The 16,395-nt window shown below is 36.3% G+C and overlaps 3 protein-coding genes across 5 annotated transcripts; all 3 read right to left on the bottom strand.

Moving 5' to 3' along the window:
• Window positions 1-518: 518 nt before the first annotated feature.
• Window positions 519-1,373, bottom strand: LOC129300445 (uncharacterized). The gene is made up of 2 exons (XM_054939022.1): window positions 857-1,373; window positions 519-734 (listed from the first exon to the last, which is right to left on the bottom strand). Exons 1-2 carry the CDS (start codon window positions 1,137-1,139, stop codon window positions 706-708), a joined length of 312 nt encoding a protein of 103 aa, XP_054794997.1. The 5' UTR covers window positions 1,140-1,373; the 3' UTR covers window positions 519-705.
• Window positions 1,374-4,393: 3,020 nt separating this feature from the next.
• Window positions 4,394-10,637, bottom strand: LOC129300446 (uncharacterized). 3 transcript variants are annotated; one of them, XM_054939025.1, is made up of 10 exons: window positions 10,436-10,637; window positions 9,411-9,633; window positions 8,849-9,316; window positions 8,373-8,736; window positions 7,594-7,661; window positions 7,432-7,493; window positions 5,462-5,565; window positions 5,037-5,109; window positions 4,735-4,915; window positions 4,394-4,627 (listed from the first exon to the last, which is right to left on the bottom strand). In XM_054939025.1, exons 2-10 carry the CDS (start codon window positions 9,607-9,609, stop codon window positions 4,542-4,544), a joined length of 1,605 nt encoding a protein of 534 aa, XP_054795000.1. In that variant the 5' UTR covers window positions 9,610-9,633; window positions 10,436-10,637; the 3' UTR covers window positions 4,394-4,541. The 3 variants fall into 3 exon arrangements, with proteins under 3 accessions (XP_054795000.1, XP_054794999.1, XP_054794998.1); XM_054939024.1 differs by having other exon boundaries at window positions 10,399-10,637; XM_054939023.1 differs by having other exon boundaries at window positions 10,423-10,636.
• A 982-nt stretch (window positions 10,638-11,619) lies between these two features.
• LOC129300448 (probable arabinosyltransferase ARAD2) lies at window positions 11,620-16,392 on the bottom strand (the record flags this gene model as incomplete). The annotated part of the gene is given in 3 exon segments (XM_054939026.1): window positions 11,620-12,555; window positions 14,620-14,873; window positions 15,796-16,392. Coding segments are annotated over 3 exon segments (1,403 nt in total), but the record flags the coding sequence as incomplete, so codon positions are not given.
• Between the last annotated feature and the right edge of the window lie 3 nt (window positions 16,393-16,395).

Raw genomic sequence — 16,395 nt, forward strand, 5'->3', positions numbered from 1 at the left:
TTGCCAGATTTCAATTCGACTGCTGCTTTAAAGGTCTTGAATGCATTAAGGGACTCGCCCTTTTCACGCAAGAGTTCAATCCATCCATGACGAGAGTAATCATCCGTGAAGGTGATAAAATATCTGAAACCACCCATAGCCGGAGGCGTGATAGGTCCACAGATATCAGTATGGATTAGGTCTAAAGTATTTTCAGACCTCTTTGCCCCTTTGGTCCTAGCTCTAGCAGGGAATTTTCCCTTTATACAGTCAACACAAGTCTCAAAATCTGAGAAATCAAGGTCTCATAAGATGCCTTGCTTGATCATGCGTTCCAATCTCTCTCTAGAGATATAACCCAAACGACGATGCCATAACATAGAGGAATTATCATTGGGCCTTTGACGTTTATGCCCAATAGCAGCATTGACATGAAGATTAGGAAGTTCAAGTGACCAATCATTCAATCGATATAAACCATATATCAAGGAAGCGACATCAACATTAATGGAATCAAAACAAATGTCAATTTTCCCATTTCCTTGGAAGAATGAATAGCCACAAATATCCAATGCAGAAGTTGAAATTAAATTCCTCTTCGCAGAAGGTACATAAACAACATTGTTCAAATGTAAAACATGACCAGAATTTAAATACAAAGAAATAGTTCCAATGCATTCAACCGATGCCTTGCTCCCTGCTATGCCAAAGACTGACCTTTGTGCCTCACTTGGAACCTTCTGGTTTCTTAGCCCCTGTGGAGAATTCACAACATGTACAGTGGCACCAGAATCCAGCCACCATGAGTCAAAGGAAGTTTCAATGGTGTTAGATTCAAAACAAACTAGAGCTAGAGGGGCAGTTTGAAGAGTTGTACCTTCACTTTCTTGTTTGTTCTTCAATTTGAAGCAATTAGCTTTAATGTGACCTGGTTTCTTGCAATAATTGCATAACCCTTTAAAGGGTTTCTTCCTCGATTTCTCACTCTTATCACCATCCTTCTTAAAGGTTGGATTATTAGGCTTTGAGGCATCATGCTTCTTCCCCTTTTTCTTATGTGACCCTCCAGATTTGCTGCTAGAGCCATGGGAAACATAGTTTATGGAGTGAGAGGAATTCTTCTTTATAGCTTCCTCTTCTTGAGTGACTATCGATATCATCTGGTCAACAGACCATTCAGCTTCTTGTGAGTTGTATGAAGTCCTCAAGAATGCGTACTCTGATGGCAGTGATTGAAGAACACGGTAAACCAAGGTGCTTTCACCCAAATCAATCCCATATGACTTAAGCTTGTTGTAGTAATGAACAAGCTTCAGAATGTGCTCCCTGACACCAGAAACTCCGTCGTATCGAGTATTGTCAAGAAGTGACAGATAGTAGTTCTTTTGAGTCTTGTCAAGCTTCTTGTATTTGTTACCAATAGCTTTCAAGTACTCCATTGCAGTATCATTTTCAGGAATGCTGTCCCTAATTCCCTTTTCAATTGTGTACTTGATGATCGCTAGACAGATCCGGTTGGACTCACTCCATTGTTTATGGAAGGCTATTTCAGAAGCACTGGACTCGAAAGAGAGATCCGCAGGCTTGGGCTCTCTCAGAGCTAAATCTATCTCAAAAATGGTCAGATACATATTAAGAGACTCTTTCCAGTCATCATAGTTAGTCCCATTAAGAGCCTTCACAAAGGATAGTTGCGTAAAAGCAGAAACTGAAATCGCAAAACAGAAAATGGGAAATATTAATTATGCGTGCACAACATAATTATAAAACAGAATTCCCAACAAGCGATTATCAATTATGCAACTATAACCATGCACCAAGAGGGCTCATATACCATAAAGATTTAGCTCACACAAAAGTCCATACAAAATAATGCATTAAACATTTCCATACCTATAGGGGACAATAAATATCTAATACATTAAAGGAGTGCTATTAGCCTATTCTCAAAGCCAACCATCAAAATCACATTAATAATGTCATACCTATGGGGTATGTCCATTATCAATGCTACAAGATCCTGAAGATTATCAATAATTTACAAAGTCACAAACTTTATGACTTTAGGACAAAACAAAATAATTTTAAAGTCCTTAAGGTCTTTTGGGAATTAAGGAACAAATTTAGGACTTGAGTGAAATTTTGAAAGGTTATCAGGGGCAAAGGAGTAATTCTGGAAGAGATTTGGGTCAAAATTGAAATACTGGAAGTTAAGGGACTGAACTGTGATTTCCAGAAATAAATTTGGGGCTAATACATAAATACAAGAAATTATGGGCCCAAATAGGTAATTTAAAACTGGGGCCGAAACGCGATTAACAGAAGTTTTTTTTTTTTTGAACCAGGCCTAGATTTCATCTGGGCCCAAAACACGGAAACCGGATCCCTTTCCTTTGTGCCGCCAGCTTCGCCCTTTTTTTTTGGATTTGGGCCCAAACTAAATTGTGGGCCCATAATCCACAGAACCGGATCCCTAGGATCCGGTTCCATGACCCGTTCTGGGTCCTCTCCAGCCGCGAGCTGGAAGACGAGGAGGAACGGGTTGCCGGTGTGCCAACGGTTGTCGGACGCCGGCGAACCCGAAGCTGCCAGTTACCACGACGGTGGCAGTTCCACGGCGACGTCGTGAACTTGAAGAGGTGGAGAGAGAACGCCGGCGATGACAGAATCTCCTCCTTTTTTTTTAAGACAGCAAAGTGAAGTCGAGACACCATCTCGGCCAGCGATCGCGGAGACGCCAGTAACAACAAAAAAAAAAGGCACAGGGGAAGGATAGATCAAAGAACAGATAATATAATCAAATTTTATATTTGCAACTCTCTCTTGAATATAATAGGATGATGCATATATGAGTATATATGAATCTCATATTCATTCTCATTTTCAATAATATGGATATATATATAAAGAAAGAAAAAAAAAATATATATATATATATATCAACATATGAGAGAAATCTCTATCAATGTATCAATATATGCATTAGAAGAATTGAGATATACAAATTTAAAATTCGTTACCAGGCTCTGATGCCACGTGTAGAATCTGAATATCTCAATTCACATGTATATAATAATATGATAGAAAAAAGTAATCATGCGTACCTGAAGAATCCATGAGTGCTAGGGAAATCTCGATTATCTCGAGTGCAGGCAGGTACACAACTCTCAAGTCCCCAGAGCCTTCAGAGAGTTCAGAGATAATGAAAGTAGAAGAAAATGAGTCGTGTCTTTTTGTGGTTACCGACTAATCGTCTTATATATAGATCATATCGGTAACCGCCTTATTAAATAATTAAATAATTATATTATCTATTATCTCTGACTCAGTCAGTTAAGAGATAGGAAATAACTGACGGCTACTGGGTTGTGGGTTGGGCCTCTGCCCATTGGGCTCACTTGTGTGGTCCACCTATCACGGTCCACACAAGATCATAAGGACCAATTTATTGGGCTTATTAATTAATGCTAATTCATAAATAATATTCCAACATTTTGTTTACCCGGTATGCGGGGGTGAAGCCAGCGATTCTGGAGGAGAGGTGGATGACTTAGCCGCCGCTCCATAAGCTGAATGCCCCCACGTTGTATGAGAAAATGAGCTGGAGAGGGACGGAAGCCATCCAGGCCTTAATGTTCATGAGGCCAGGAATCGAACCTGCCGGCGAGCAAGATAAGCATGATAGCAGCAAAAGTGAATTGGAAATAAACAAGTGAAGCCATGGGAAAAAATGGCCGCACGGTTAGCGTTTCTACAGTGCCATTGTTGTGGAGGAGAGACGCTGTTTGGGGGGGGGGGGGGGCAGAGAGAGAGAGAATTTGACGCCGGTGTAAATTGAACGTTTGGTCTCTCTCTCTCTCTCTCTATCTAAAGCAGCGGACGTAACAGTACGTGAGAAATTGCCTAAATTTAATTATTCAGATTTCAAAATATATTAAATATAAATTTAAGATTTAAATTACTCCTAAATTTATAGTTTGATGTCTAAACTACTATTTAACCTTAAAACTATTTTTATTGTTTTTTTGTGCAACTGTATTATTAAACTTTCCCGTCTCCGTTCGCATTGGAATTTTTTGAAGTTTTTGTACAAGTTACATCGTTCAAATAAATTTTATTCATGCAACTCATTTTAAATTGTTAAAGAAAAAAAAACACTAAAAAGTCATCACAAAGACTTCACGTAAAAAATAATTGAGTAAACTCAATTTATTTGGCCGGAATTGAATAACCTAAATAAATCTTACTTTTTACTTTGGTTCCTTCTTTCGGTGGTCAACGGAGGTTTGCATATATTTAAAACATAAGAAATGTTTGCCCCTCTTTTAAACAAAAGTTAAAAAAAAAAAAAGAAAAGAAATTGTGATTTGAACGGAAAAACATGTGTAATATATTCTTTATTTTAAAAAAACAGTTTAAAATATCGATGAAGGGTGCGTGAATCTAAAATAATTCAAAAAAAAAATCCGTCATTTACTCCATTTCATATGGGAGACTACAACTTTTTTTTTTTCAAATGAAGATAAGTACGGAATTTTCTTCTATGCACAAAAAGTCACATATCACATATCAGACACAGACCAAAGGTAAGCTTCCTTGTCTCTGGATCGCTTCTCATTCATTCTCTTGAACAGCTCCTTCTCAAATCCTGCCACCAACATCATTTTAAGATTAATACCCAAAAAAAAAAAAAGAATTCCAAAATTAGTTCCGCGAGAAATATAAGACGTTAGAACGACACGAGTGTGAACCTACCATTACTACGATCAACACCATCCCAGTGTCGTCCTGGCCTGATCCCATAGCGATTAGGTGCAGCATCCAAACCTCTTTTCAACCAGCTGTGATCTGGAATGTCCTGAGGAACAATAAAACCTGATTCCTGCATTTTATCTCCGTCCCCCAAGTTCGGAATAACAGGCGCCGGATATTTTTTCTAAGAACGACAATTTCCACAAGAGAAACATGTCAAAACTGGTATGAATTCCACCATCATAGCGTCATAAGTAAATATATATATATATATATATAGGTCAGCCACAGATTTATTACATTACCTTCACCAAATGTGCCATAGGATCTCCCCATCTTACTCTCTCCTTCAGCATTATGTCAAGCTCCGGGTCATCTCTGGCAGAAAACACGGCTTTACATTCTTACAGAGAAAAAGAGGCAAGGAAATTTATTCTCTCACAGATATTAAGCCCAAACAACAACACCCATTACTTGTTCATAAAGGCCGTCTTAGCAAGATGCCAATCTTTTCATTTAAAAAAAAAAAAAAAATGCTGGTGAGTGGTGAGCGACAATGCAACAAATTTAAGTTGCCAAAAAGTAGCAGTATTCCCACCAAGTTAAACTATCCTTAGCAAGTTAAAAACAATTGCGGGCATCATGATGGGTTTCTCTTTCTACAACCCTTCTCACAAGAAGAACCACTGTTTCGCAGGAAACACTGTCCTTCAGACATTTCTTGCATTACCTCGTACGTGCAAATGGCCTGTCCTTCTCAAGTTCTAGTTCCTTTAGTTTAGCCTCAGCTTCCCGTTTTTGAGCCAAGCCCTTACCCCATTCTATTTCCTTCTCCTGAAAATCACAAGGCAGCAAAGAATTAAACTGGGCAATTTTTTCTAGGAAAGAGATAAATAAGATCAATGATCCATTGAAGCAGTATTCAAACTTGAGCTATAGCATTAAGCAGGGAAAAGCAAACAGCTTGTTGTCAGCGCAACATTCTGTGGCATTGTAATGTTGCATTGTATGCTTACATGGACAAATAACGCCCACTTGAAAATGGCTTCAAAAATACCCCTCAGCCATCACGGGTGTAGAAGAGCATTTAAACTAATAGCAAATTAACCGTTGATAATTTATGGCAGCAGGAGAGTACTGATCAAATTATTAATTTTGGTAGCATGTGTCAATGGCATAGGAATAATTCAGAAATTGATGAATTTTGATCATGAGTGATTTGATAAACAACTCTTTTAGTAGTAGTTAAGTAGGACTATACAGAGCAAACTGCTAAAAAAATTTAGGCTCCATCTTGGCTCAAAATAAGGATAGAACATAAATTGATACGAAGCTATTGCCAAGGGTTGTTATTCGACTCTAATAGTTTTGGTCTTCTAATTATAATTATAAATTCACAAAAAGCACAGCTCGGCAACTGCACCATATAAATAAGGGTTCTTTCCTTTGAAATGCATGTGGAAAACGAAAATCCTGCCTCATTCTGTTCATTTGGAACAGCATAAGTCTACTCAAGTTCTTAATCAGCATAATCTCCAAATTCCACTGAACTATCAGCTTTCTGAGACTTGTAATGAGTCTATGGATCATCGGCGTTTACATTATTGGGTTTATAAGGGCAATATGGTTTGGATCTGATCTTTCTATTTATACTGATTGCATTCAGACAGAAATATCTCTGAGTGGTTAGACATATGCTTTTCTAAATTATAAACTAATTGGCATGTGTTCCAAGACACACTAACCTGTTCATCTCAAAGACATAATCAGTATGCCAGAAACAAGACGTTCATGGAGGGTTCAGCTATATCTAGCAAAGAAATTTAGGGGAATAAAGTTCCAGTATTGGTCGAACCACTAATGCAAACTGAAAGCCAAATCATATGGTTTTCAATATAGCAAGGATATCAATTATGAAATTAGAATATATGGTTTTCACATTCCAGAGGGTATAAATAAGCAAAGCATAATTTCTGAAATTCTAAGTTCTTGGTTTTCTGCTTTGTAGATGAGAAATGTCCTTCTTGTCCTTGAAGAAAAAAAGTACTAGACACAAGTGATTAAGAAGCATCAATATGGGTACATGTATTGAATAAGATATAGATTGATACGGCAATTTTCAAAATTTAGATAGGGTACAAGAATATGTATAATATATATTTCAACATTGTAAGATATAGGTATAAGTATCTTGAGCTTTAAACTTATATTTCTAAAGTAATATAAGAATATTTGTAACAATCAGCCAAAATATTAAGTTTTTTTCTTAAGTTTTTAAGTGACAGAGAAACATTTTGTTGGGAAAAAAAAATTGTAATACAAACATTGGAATATATGATACATATTAAATATAATACATGTATCATATTAGATACATATCAAATATGGTATGTTTTCTTTTTTGAAGTATTGGTGCTTCATACTGTTGAATAATGATAACAGGCACATATTTGATATTACATATCTCTATGTTTGCGTGAGGAAAAGGGATTTCCTCACCCTCCCCCAACCAATGGGTCCTGAATGTGGTAGCAATCCTTTTGCTATCCCTGTTACTTGATAATATTTGGGTGTAGTTCCCATTATAATTCACAACAGACAACCAAGAGAAGACAACCTAAGTACACAGTGCATGCATAAAAAGGTTACAACCAGAAAAGACACACTTCTGCTGCAAGCAATTGTGGTGCAACAAAATACCTTTGGCTTTTCTTCAATTTTTTGTTTTGACTTCAAGTATTCCTCCTTTGAAATGCGTTCTCCTGCAGATTTGAGCATAATTTACATATAAGCATATTTAGCACAAAGGCATATTAGATAATCTGAACAAAAGAGCACCAAATGAAGATTGACTCTTCATACCTTTTATTTTATCACGATACACAGGTTCAGCACCACGCCCACTGATGTTTGGATCCATCTGTTTAAATCTGTAGAAAATAATTAATCTCAATTTCTAGGCTAATACAAGACATTCTTCTTGAGATGATTAGCAATTGGAAAGAGTTAATGGTAAATTCAACTTCTCATAAACTCCATATTCTTTTGTATATATTTTATTATATATCATAGTAAAAAGAGCCAAAGGGTAAAGACCCTGACAATCCTTTAAACAAACAACATAGATTAGTAATTAAATTAAGGCTGTAAGGCATATAAGTATGGGAACATCCGATGCTGCAGAGAATTAAGTATGAAACAGCCAATAAGATAAGGAAAGAGGAGCAATACTTTATTATACTTTTGGCAGGTTGCTTCATGACAACAATATAGATGTACAAGTTTGGAATCATAATCTAATAAAATAATTGGAAAGCAGGCAAACATTAAAATGGAAAGAAAACATGCATGTTCTCAAAGCAGCATTGAACAAGTTATCACATGCACTCAATACAGCATATAAAAAAACACTGGACAATAAACAGACATTGTTGCTGACGCTGCATCACTCTTTACATCAAAACCTAAAAGAATTATTTCCAACACCGATACTACCATAACCAAATTAAAAACTCGCATTGCATTAAATCATAGGCACAAGTTTTAACACAAGAGGTATGGATAACGCTCCATATTTTACATTATTTGATACAATATAAATGATAAAAAATGCACAGAAAAATTATGCCAATAACAATTACCTCAACCAATCATCTTTCTTCTTTTTGTTAATTTCTTCCCTAATATCCCGACCAGAAATTAAGCCTGTTTTCAGATTCTTCACAGAAGTTGGAACATCTACTTCCTTTTGTTTTTTTCTTGGGGGAGAAAGATCAGGAGACAAGGATGGATGTGAAACGACTCTTGCAGAAGGGCTATGAGAATGACTGGGAGAAGGATCAGCTAAACCCCGTCCACCCATATCATTCCTTCTTTTCCTTGGGGGTGAAAGGTCCAACTCCAATGATTTATGTAAGCATTCTTGATAGTGAGAATCATGATGACCTTGTTGAGGTGGAGAGATGTCATGCAATTCAGCAGTCTCCATCTCCCTTTTTCCACAATCTTCTCATGTTTGAAAATGAGGACATCAAGAAAGGAAAAGGTCAGCATTCAAATGTGAGCATGCTCCAGATAATATTAGGTTCGAGCATTCAAGGGATGGCGTACAGTTTACCTTTATGTCGTTGCCGAGGAGGTGATAAATCAGTATCTTCAATTCTAGAATCTAATGGCCTAAACTTACGAGCTGGTGAAAGTGTAACACTCTGAGCACTCTGTTTTCGAGGGAGAGATAAATCAGAACCCTTGTCCCTTGGATGTACAAGTTTTGGGGCATGTTCAGGTGATGGAGTGTCATAGCGTATTGAACGCTGGCGAGGAGGTGATAAATCAGTATCTTCTACATTAGAAGTCCATGGATTCAATTCAGGTTCTGGTGAAGGAGTGTCATTCCGAATCTTCCCTTTACAGGGTGGAGACATGTCATTATTGATGTTATTAGAAATGACGTGCTTAGGAGAAAGTGAAACCCAACCACTGCCATCCTCGGATATAGCATGATAAGGACGCCTGGCTCTCAGTTGTTCAAGCCTCCTCATACGCTTAACTTCAATGTCTTCATCTACCACTGGCTTCTCCTCATCTACACAAACCAATAGAACAGAGTTATTTTGTAAATATTACAAAAACCATAATTAATTGTCTTATATGAATAGATATTAACATTTGTCATTTACCTGATGAGTTGCCACTATTTTCTTCTCCAATATCTACTGGTCTCTGCCATATGGGATCTTCATCCACCACAACTAATCCAGTTGCTTGTGTCTGGGGCTTCTTCTTCTTTTGCTTCTTTTTCTTCCTTGTGTTTGTCGTTCCTTCTCCTGGGTTACTTTCATACCTTTTTAGGTATTCTTTCAGGGAACTGGACCCCATTATTAAGGTTGTCTCTCGTATCGCCTTTAAATTACCATCCAGGTTGTTAAGTTCTATTAGACATTCCATGCTTAAAAAGAAAATATTCTCAATAGCATAAAATATCACAAATTTAGACAAAATTAAAGGCAACTAAATTATTGTAAAGCCTACAAATGCAGACTGTAAATCTGATAAAGATCATAAAGCTCAAATTTTTGCCAAGAGCTTCCAACAACATATGACCCTCAATACTTCATAGTTCAATCTTCAAAATAACATGAACGCTATGTAAGTCTAAACCAACAACCATAGGCGGACCTATGATGCCCCCACTGAAAACTTTGAAATATGCAAAGTTGATATAATACCCTTTTAAGAGTCTTGTTCGAGATACTTTGACACAACTCGAGCCAAGTCATTTACAAGATCATTCATCACAAATACCTTGAGAATTCTCCAAAATTGATTATAATCTAAAAAGATTAGACGGGAATGCCAATACAAAACAAATCCAACATTGCAAAAATACACAATCCAAATCATACAAGTCGCTAGTAATCAAAATGAGGAGGGAAGAAGTACAATAGCCAATTACACACCACTCAAGCGAAAACGAGTACCCAAAAAAAAAAAAAATTAAACTCAATATGTAAATATTCCCAAATTCAAAAGCGTCCAATATTCAACGGTTACACGACCAGATTCAAAGCCAAATTAAAATGAAAAATTTAAAACAAAGCAAGAACAGCCACGCAGGGAACAAAGTAAAATCTAGATGCAAAGCCAGATTGAACAACTCAATCTCACCGGGCTTTGGGAGTAGAAAAAGACCTGGGGTTCGAACCTTCTTCACTGCTTGCCCGAGAACAACCACGCAGGGCTGACAACGGTGGGCGGCGTCCGCCGAAGTATGGAATGCTGGTTCGTCGACGAACTGAATCCGCCACTCGCGAGGATGGGTTTTACCGGGGTTATAATTCACATACGAAATATGATTTTGATAAACAACGAAAATTAATTATTGATGCCTTGATGCAATCGGTAGGAAGGAAGTTACACAACTAAGAAAATTGGGAGAAAAAAATTAAAGTAATTGTTAACTTGTAGGTTTTTGACGCACATCTTCCATCATTTTAATATTAAAAAAAATTAAATATAAATATCTTTTTTATGACAAAAATATAAGCATTTTTTGACAGTAAAAACATGAAAGATATATATATAAAAAACATCTAAGATAAATATGAAAAAAGAATACTGAAAAATGCTAAAATTAAATATTAAAAATGTAAATTATGAATAAAAAATAAAAAATATAATTTTAGATTTTATACTTTACTTGTATTTTATTATAAATTATTATAATTTTTTTTAACATTCTAAATCCTTATGTAAATATTATGTAGAAATCTAAAACATTAAAAAAAAGTACAATAATTTATAATAAAACTTAAATAAAATGTAAAGATTTAAAGTTATATTTTTTTAAAAAAAATTAACTTTACAAAAATTTTAAAATATAGTTACGAGCTATGATCTTTTTTTTTTTCTTTTCAAAAATTTTAAGATTCTTAACTGTAATAATAGTTTTAGAGAGTACTTAAATTCCATTCTCCTTTAGCAAAACTTGGTGATGTTAAGTGCCCTTACATCCGCTGCAAGTCTAATTACTGAAGATCAAAGGCAAAGAGGAACGTAAATAATAAATAAACCTAAACCTAATGAGGCATTGCAAGGCCTGATAAACATAACCGGATGAAAACTGGAACGAGCTCACATAAAAAGCGAATGCATCAACATTGTTTTTGGCCAACAGAAAAAAAAAAACATTTAAAAAAAAAAGTAATGACCCGACACTTCAATATTCAGCCAGGAGAGATTAACACTTCTCGTTGCTACTGAAATCTCCAGTTAATCATTATTATTTACCTTCCCTAATATTGAGATTTTGATATTATTGTATGTCCCTGTTATCTTTGTTATTTTCGTTGCTTTGGTCCACTTTTTTTCTCGAGTTTTGGGATAAAATTATCATAAGAAAATACAGAGACTGGCCGATCAAGAACAAATGTACACTGACCAATAATATTCTCCCCTTACGAAAATGGCCTCTTTAAGACAATAGCATATTTTAGCTAACAAGTTGTTGCTATACCATTTTCCCAAGTATCTCATGATGTTCCCGACAAATCTGAAGGACCAGAAGCCTGTCAGTAGAGAAACATAACCAAATCTGATCCTCAACTATCACATGTTCTTATGTTCGGGGAGAGTATTACACCAAAAATGTAATCAGTGTAAGACCCACATCTTATCTTCACATCCATCCATTTTTTCGCTATTTTTCTCTGGATGCACTATATGCATCCACTTCTATAAATGTTGAGGATTTGGATAGATGACCAACTCAGTTCAAGTGCAATGGCAGCGGCGGAGAGCTGAAACACCAGGTGGTTTTCTTCTTTCTCGAACAATGGCTTCTCTAATCATTGGTAACTTCTGGTGAACTTTTCTCCATATACGATTCACAGCACCATCTAGAGGTATTGGTCCAATCCCATCTGGATGACCATTATCATAGTCAAACATGGGTTGTACTCGAGCCATATTTTGACGGAAACTTCCTTTCTGCCCTTCAGAAAATTTTTTTAGACGATCGACAAGCCAGCTAGGTCTCAGTGCATCATTGACTGCCACAAAAACAGAAAATTTTGAATAATCCACCATCCCTTCAAATGGGAGCTCAATATTGTCACTGATAATGACTGGTATACAGAGACTTTGTATGGCGTCAAATAGCCGGCATGAAGTGGGTGTGTCCCCAGCAGGGTGCAGGCAAAACTCTGATGTCCTCATCCCTCTTATTGATTGGTCTCGCCCAGTGGCATTTGGAAAACCAATCTCCATTATAACACCTGGCTCATTAACCAATAGATCCCATAGCTTCTCTCTAACTAGGCCTCCCTGCAAGTAGAATAATTTGTCAAGGGTTAAGCATGGAACACTAACGCCAATGACAATTCAAAATCAGAAAACTAGATTTATCATAAATATTTTAGATTAGTATCCAAAAGAACCATTGGCATATAATACCCCAAGAGTTACTCCTCTAATCTTATTTATCGAGTAGAGAGAGAACGTTTGCTTTGGTCTTATTTATAAGGCATCTCAATGATTATTATGTTCATCTTTATAATTTTGCCCCTATTAAATATGGGGAAGTTTATTAAATGTTAGAATATTTTATTTTAAAATAGGTATATTTAATAGGGGTAAAATTGGGAACTTGTTTAATATTTAGACAGAATTAATGAGGTTTAAGATTTTTCTTATTTCTGATGAAAATGTTGGAAGTGATTTATAAATAGGATGAAAGGGAGTAGTTTATTACTTCATTGTGATATGGAAAGGGAAGAAAAGAGAAGACAGAGGATAAATACATGATTTTCCTTTCTATTATTAGGCTGTTTAGGAAAGGAAGAAAGAATTAGATGATCTAAGATGAAAGAAAATGTTCAACTTAATTTTTTTCCATAAAAATTACCCGATATTAATAAAATATTTATCACAAAATAGCAAGGAACCAAAGCTTCCCTTCCCATTCATCTCACATCCCTTTCAGTTCAAAATTAACAAGAAAAAAAACGTGGAAACGACTCTCCAGCCTTTTTAAGCAGGAGAAAATGACCTTGAATCTCATAACAGGGTCTGTATGTGTCTGTAAGGAGGGGGAGGGGGAGGAATATCAGGTAAAGGGAGTATACATATAGTTCATCCAACATATACCAGGAATATCTGATCTTAGCCCACCTCAAAAATCCATCTTTTTTTTTTTTTATATATGTATAAAATATGCACGAGAAACTTCATTCAAAACAAGAAAAACAAACAGAGAACAAACCGCTCACAACGAAAATGGAAAATAACAACAAAAACAGCCTAAGTAAACACAACAACCACCCATGCCTATCAAGTAGGTGGTTGATCAAAAAGGTTGCAATCACAAGGGAGACTATGGGCTAACTCAACAAGATAGTCGACGGTCCTATTATCCTCTCTATAAACAAAGTTGAAACTAATGTTCCAATGTTTACACAGTAATCTGTTCATTGACTCAATGATATCCATGTAAGGGTGGACACTATGGTTGTCCTTTGTGATCAGCGAGATGGCATATGCACAATCACAAAAAACCTCCACAATCCTAAGACTCTTCTTCCAACAAATCTCAAGACCTTTGAATATTCCATAAATTTCAGCAATGGTAGCTGGAACATTTTCCAACTTACAGTTAAAACCTTGAATTCATCTACTAATATTCTCTTAACAAAGAAATAATTGAGAACACGTTTTCAAGGATGGCATAATGTGTTCCTTAAAATGTAAAACCTTGGCTATAAGTGTTGGCAGGAAGGCAAGAATTAGAAATATAAAGTCTTCAACATGAAGACAGGCTGATGAAGATAACAATTTAATCAATTACAATATTTTTATTATGTGAATTGTACAGGCCAGTTAAATCAATTCATATTGCCTAATACTTTGGTTCTTAAAAACAGAATTAGAATTTAAAAATGAAATAGAATTTCACTTTAAAGGATTTTATAATTGATTCATGACCAGCTAAATAACTATATTGAGCAATAGCAAATATCTAAAGTTTCTGGTAGGAATCCAGCCAAGCCTAAACTTGTTAACTGTTGTCAAAGTGCAAATAAAATACATAGAGACATTAAACACAAATGTTTATTTTCATGATCAAAACACATGCATCAAATCAATTTTGAACCTTACATTAAGGAGAAGCTTATACATGGCAGGTACATAATTTTTAAATCATAAAAAAAGATGATATTGCTTAACAAGGAATATCATGAAAGAGACAGAGAACAATAATTAATAGAATAACTTAGCAAGGAAGAGACAACAGTCACAGAATTCAGTTGTATATCAATGGAGGATGCTTAAATAAAAATTGAAAAATGTGATCCACAAGAACTTATGAGTGACAAGTGATGCAACATGTACCCGGTGCCTATGTTTAGCCCCTTTGAAATACAGAAGATTGTGGCGCTCCTGGTTTTCAGACAAGGGCAACCTGGGAAGTAGATGGGTGTATGGAACAATCACATCTTTAATTAATGAAACTTGGGTGTGTGGAACTGCATCAGGTAAGCTACAGTTTGATGATTTGGAGTCATGCCTGTACCAACCACCAAAATCTACCACAAGAAGAACAGCAGGGGCAATCTCATCTTTGACGTGCCACATTGCAACTGGGTCTGCCAAAGAATGCTTCAGTTTTAACAAAACCTGACAATTCAAAGACTAAATTATAAGATAGCAACAGCATGCAGTGAAATTTGCTTCTTTCATTTTTCGTATTTCTCTATCTATAACTGTCTGATTGTTCCCAAACATGGCCATCTATGTAAATCTGAACATCTGGCAGGTAAAGTGTCGACGCACCCAATTCTTATAGCAGGCATAAATTTACAAAAAAGATGAGATGATTGGGATATTTTAGGCCTTGCGAACAAGAATACAAGGTTAAGAGAAAAATTATTAAAAGTTTAACACAAGCACAATAATAATCATACTGACAGCACATGATAAAATGGTGACCAACAAATAAACTTATAGCATTTCAAAATAAATGACATAAAGTGAAGCAAGAGGCACGTGCTACAAAGTAACAAGTGTCAATAGGTAACCAGAGTCAAGTGCCAAATCTATATATATACACATATAATCTATATAACCCATACTATTATAAGCCATGAACAGGGCACCTTAGACATGAGCTCACAATCTAGTTTTTAAAAGCTCAGTGGGTGAAGAAAATGTTTAATTAGAACTTGTGTGGTCTAATTAGCCATTCCAATTTCATCGAAAATTTCATGCACAGAAGGAGGCAGAACATGGATATGACAGTGAGAGATCCTCAAGCATTTTCCGATTAACAAACCCTTTTATTTGGGAGATGTTTAAAGTTTATACATGCTTAGCAGCTCGTCACGATATTCTCAGAAATCAAAGTATGCCTGCCAAGGTGAGCAATGATCCATTTGCAGAGGGAAAACGTCTAACTACGGTTGATATAACTTACAACAGTTATTCAAATAGTAAAGACTGCAAAGAGGCATAAATATAAGCACTGCATCCATGGAAACTAAGCTAAAAGACATAGAAATTGGAACACACCAGTGAGAACAAAGACGTGATCTCGCCCACCAGACCGATTCCAGGCTTCTGTATTCTTAAGAAACTCGATCACCTCCTTCTGCCTCTGGTAATCCTCATTTCCAACTTTCTTCCTGAACTGCCCTTTCGCCATACCCAGCTGCATTTCTGCACTCAGCGTCGCGAAGAACGGCACAAAAATCACATCGGCCTCTCTGACATCAAAGACCCGTCTTGCAAACGACCGAGTTCGTTGTTCCTGAGGAGTCATCAAATCCCCTGTGATCCAGTACTCCGCACTGTACTGCTTTATCAACGGGTTCTCCGGATACGGTGGAAATTTGCGGCCTTTTGCCAAATTGTTGGACCGAATCTCATGGTCTGCGTCGCTGCCAAGCCTAGAATCAGCATCGAAGGCCCAATATTTGTCGAGAAGGCCATAGTTCAGGGATCTGGGTAGGTCTGCGACGTAGACGTTGATGAAACCAGCGGTAGATTGACGCACGTTCACGTAAGAAAGTGAAGAAACGGAAGATTTTGAATGGTTTGATGTGCTGAAGAAGAAGAGGGTCAGAGAAAGAATGCAAAGGACGACGAATGCTATGAAGAGCACAGAAAACA

This window comes from Prosopis cineraria, unplaced genomic scaffold (assembly GCF_029017545.1).
Source record: "Prosopis cineraria cultivar Desert tree isolate PC_DT_omini unplaced genomic scaffold, ASM2901754v1 PC1596, whole genome shotgun sequence".
In the NCBI taxonomy this organism is placed as follows: Eukaryota; Viridiplantae; Streptophyta; class Magnoliopsida; order Fabales; family Fabaceae; genus Prosopis; species Prosopis cineraria.

Coding starts and splice junctions, on each gene's coding strand:
- LOC129300445 (XM_054939022.1), bottom strand. CDS start 1,139: ATGATATCGATAGTCACTCAAGAAGAGGAAGCTATAAAGAAGAATTCC. Junction 735..856: donor GAACAAACAAGAAAGTGAAG/GTACAACTCTTC, acceptor AATTCTCCACAG/GGGCTAAGAAACCAGAAGGT.
- LOC129300446 (XM_054939025.1), bottom strand. CDS start 9,609: ATGGGGTCCAGTTCCCTGAAAGAATACCTAAAAAGGTATGAAAGTAAC. Junction 5,566..7,431: donor AAATTGAAGAAAAGCCAAAG/GTATTTTGTTGC, acceptor TGTGATTTTCAG/GAGAAGGAAATAGAATGGGG. Junction 5,110..5,461: donor AGGCCATTTGCACGTACGAG/GTAATGCAAGAA, acceptor GTTTTCTGCCAG/AGATGACCCGGAGCTTGACA.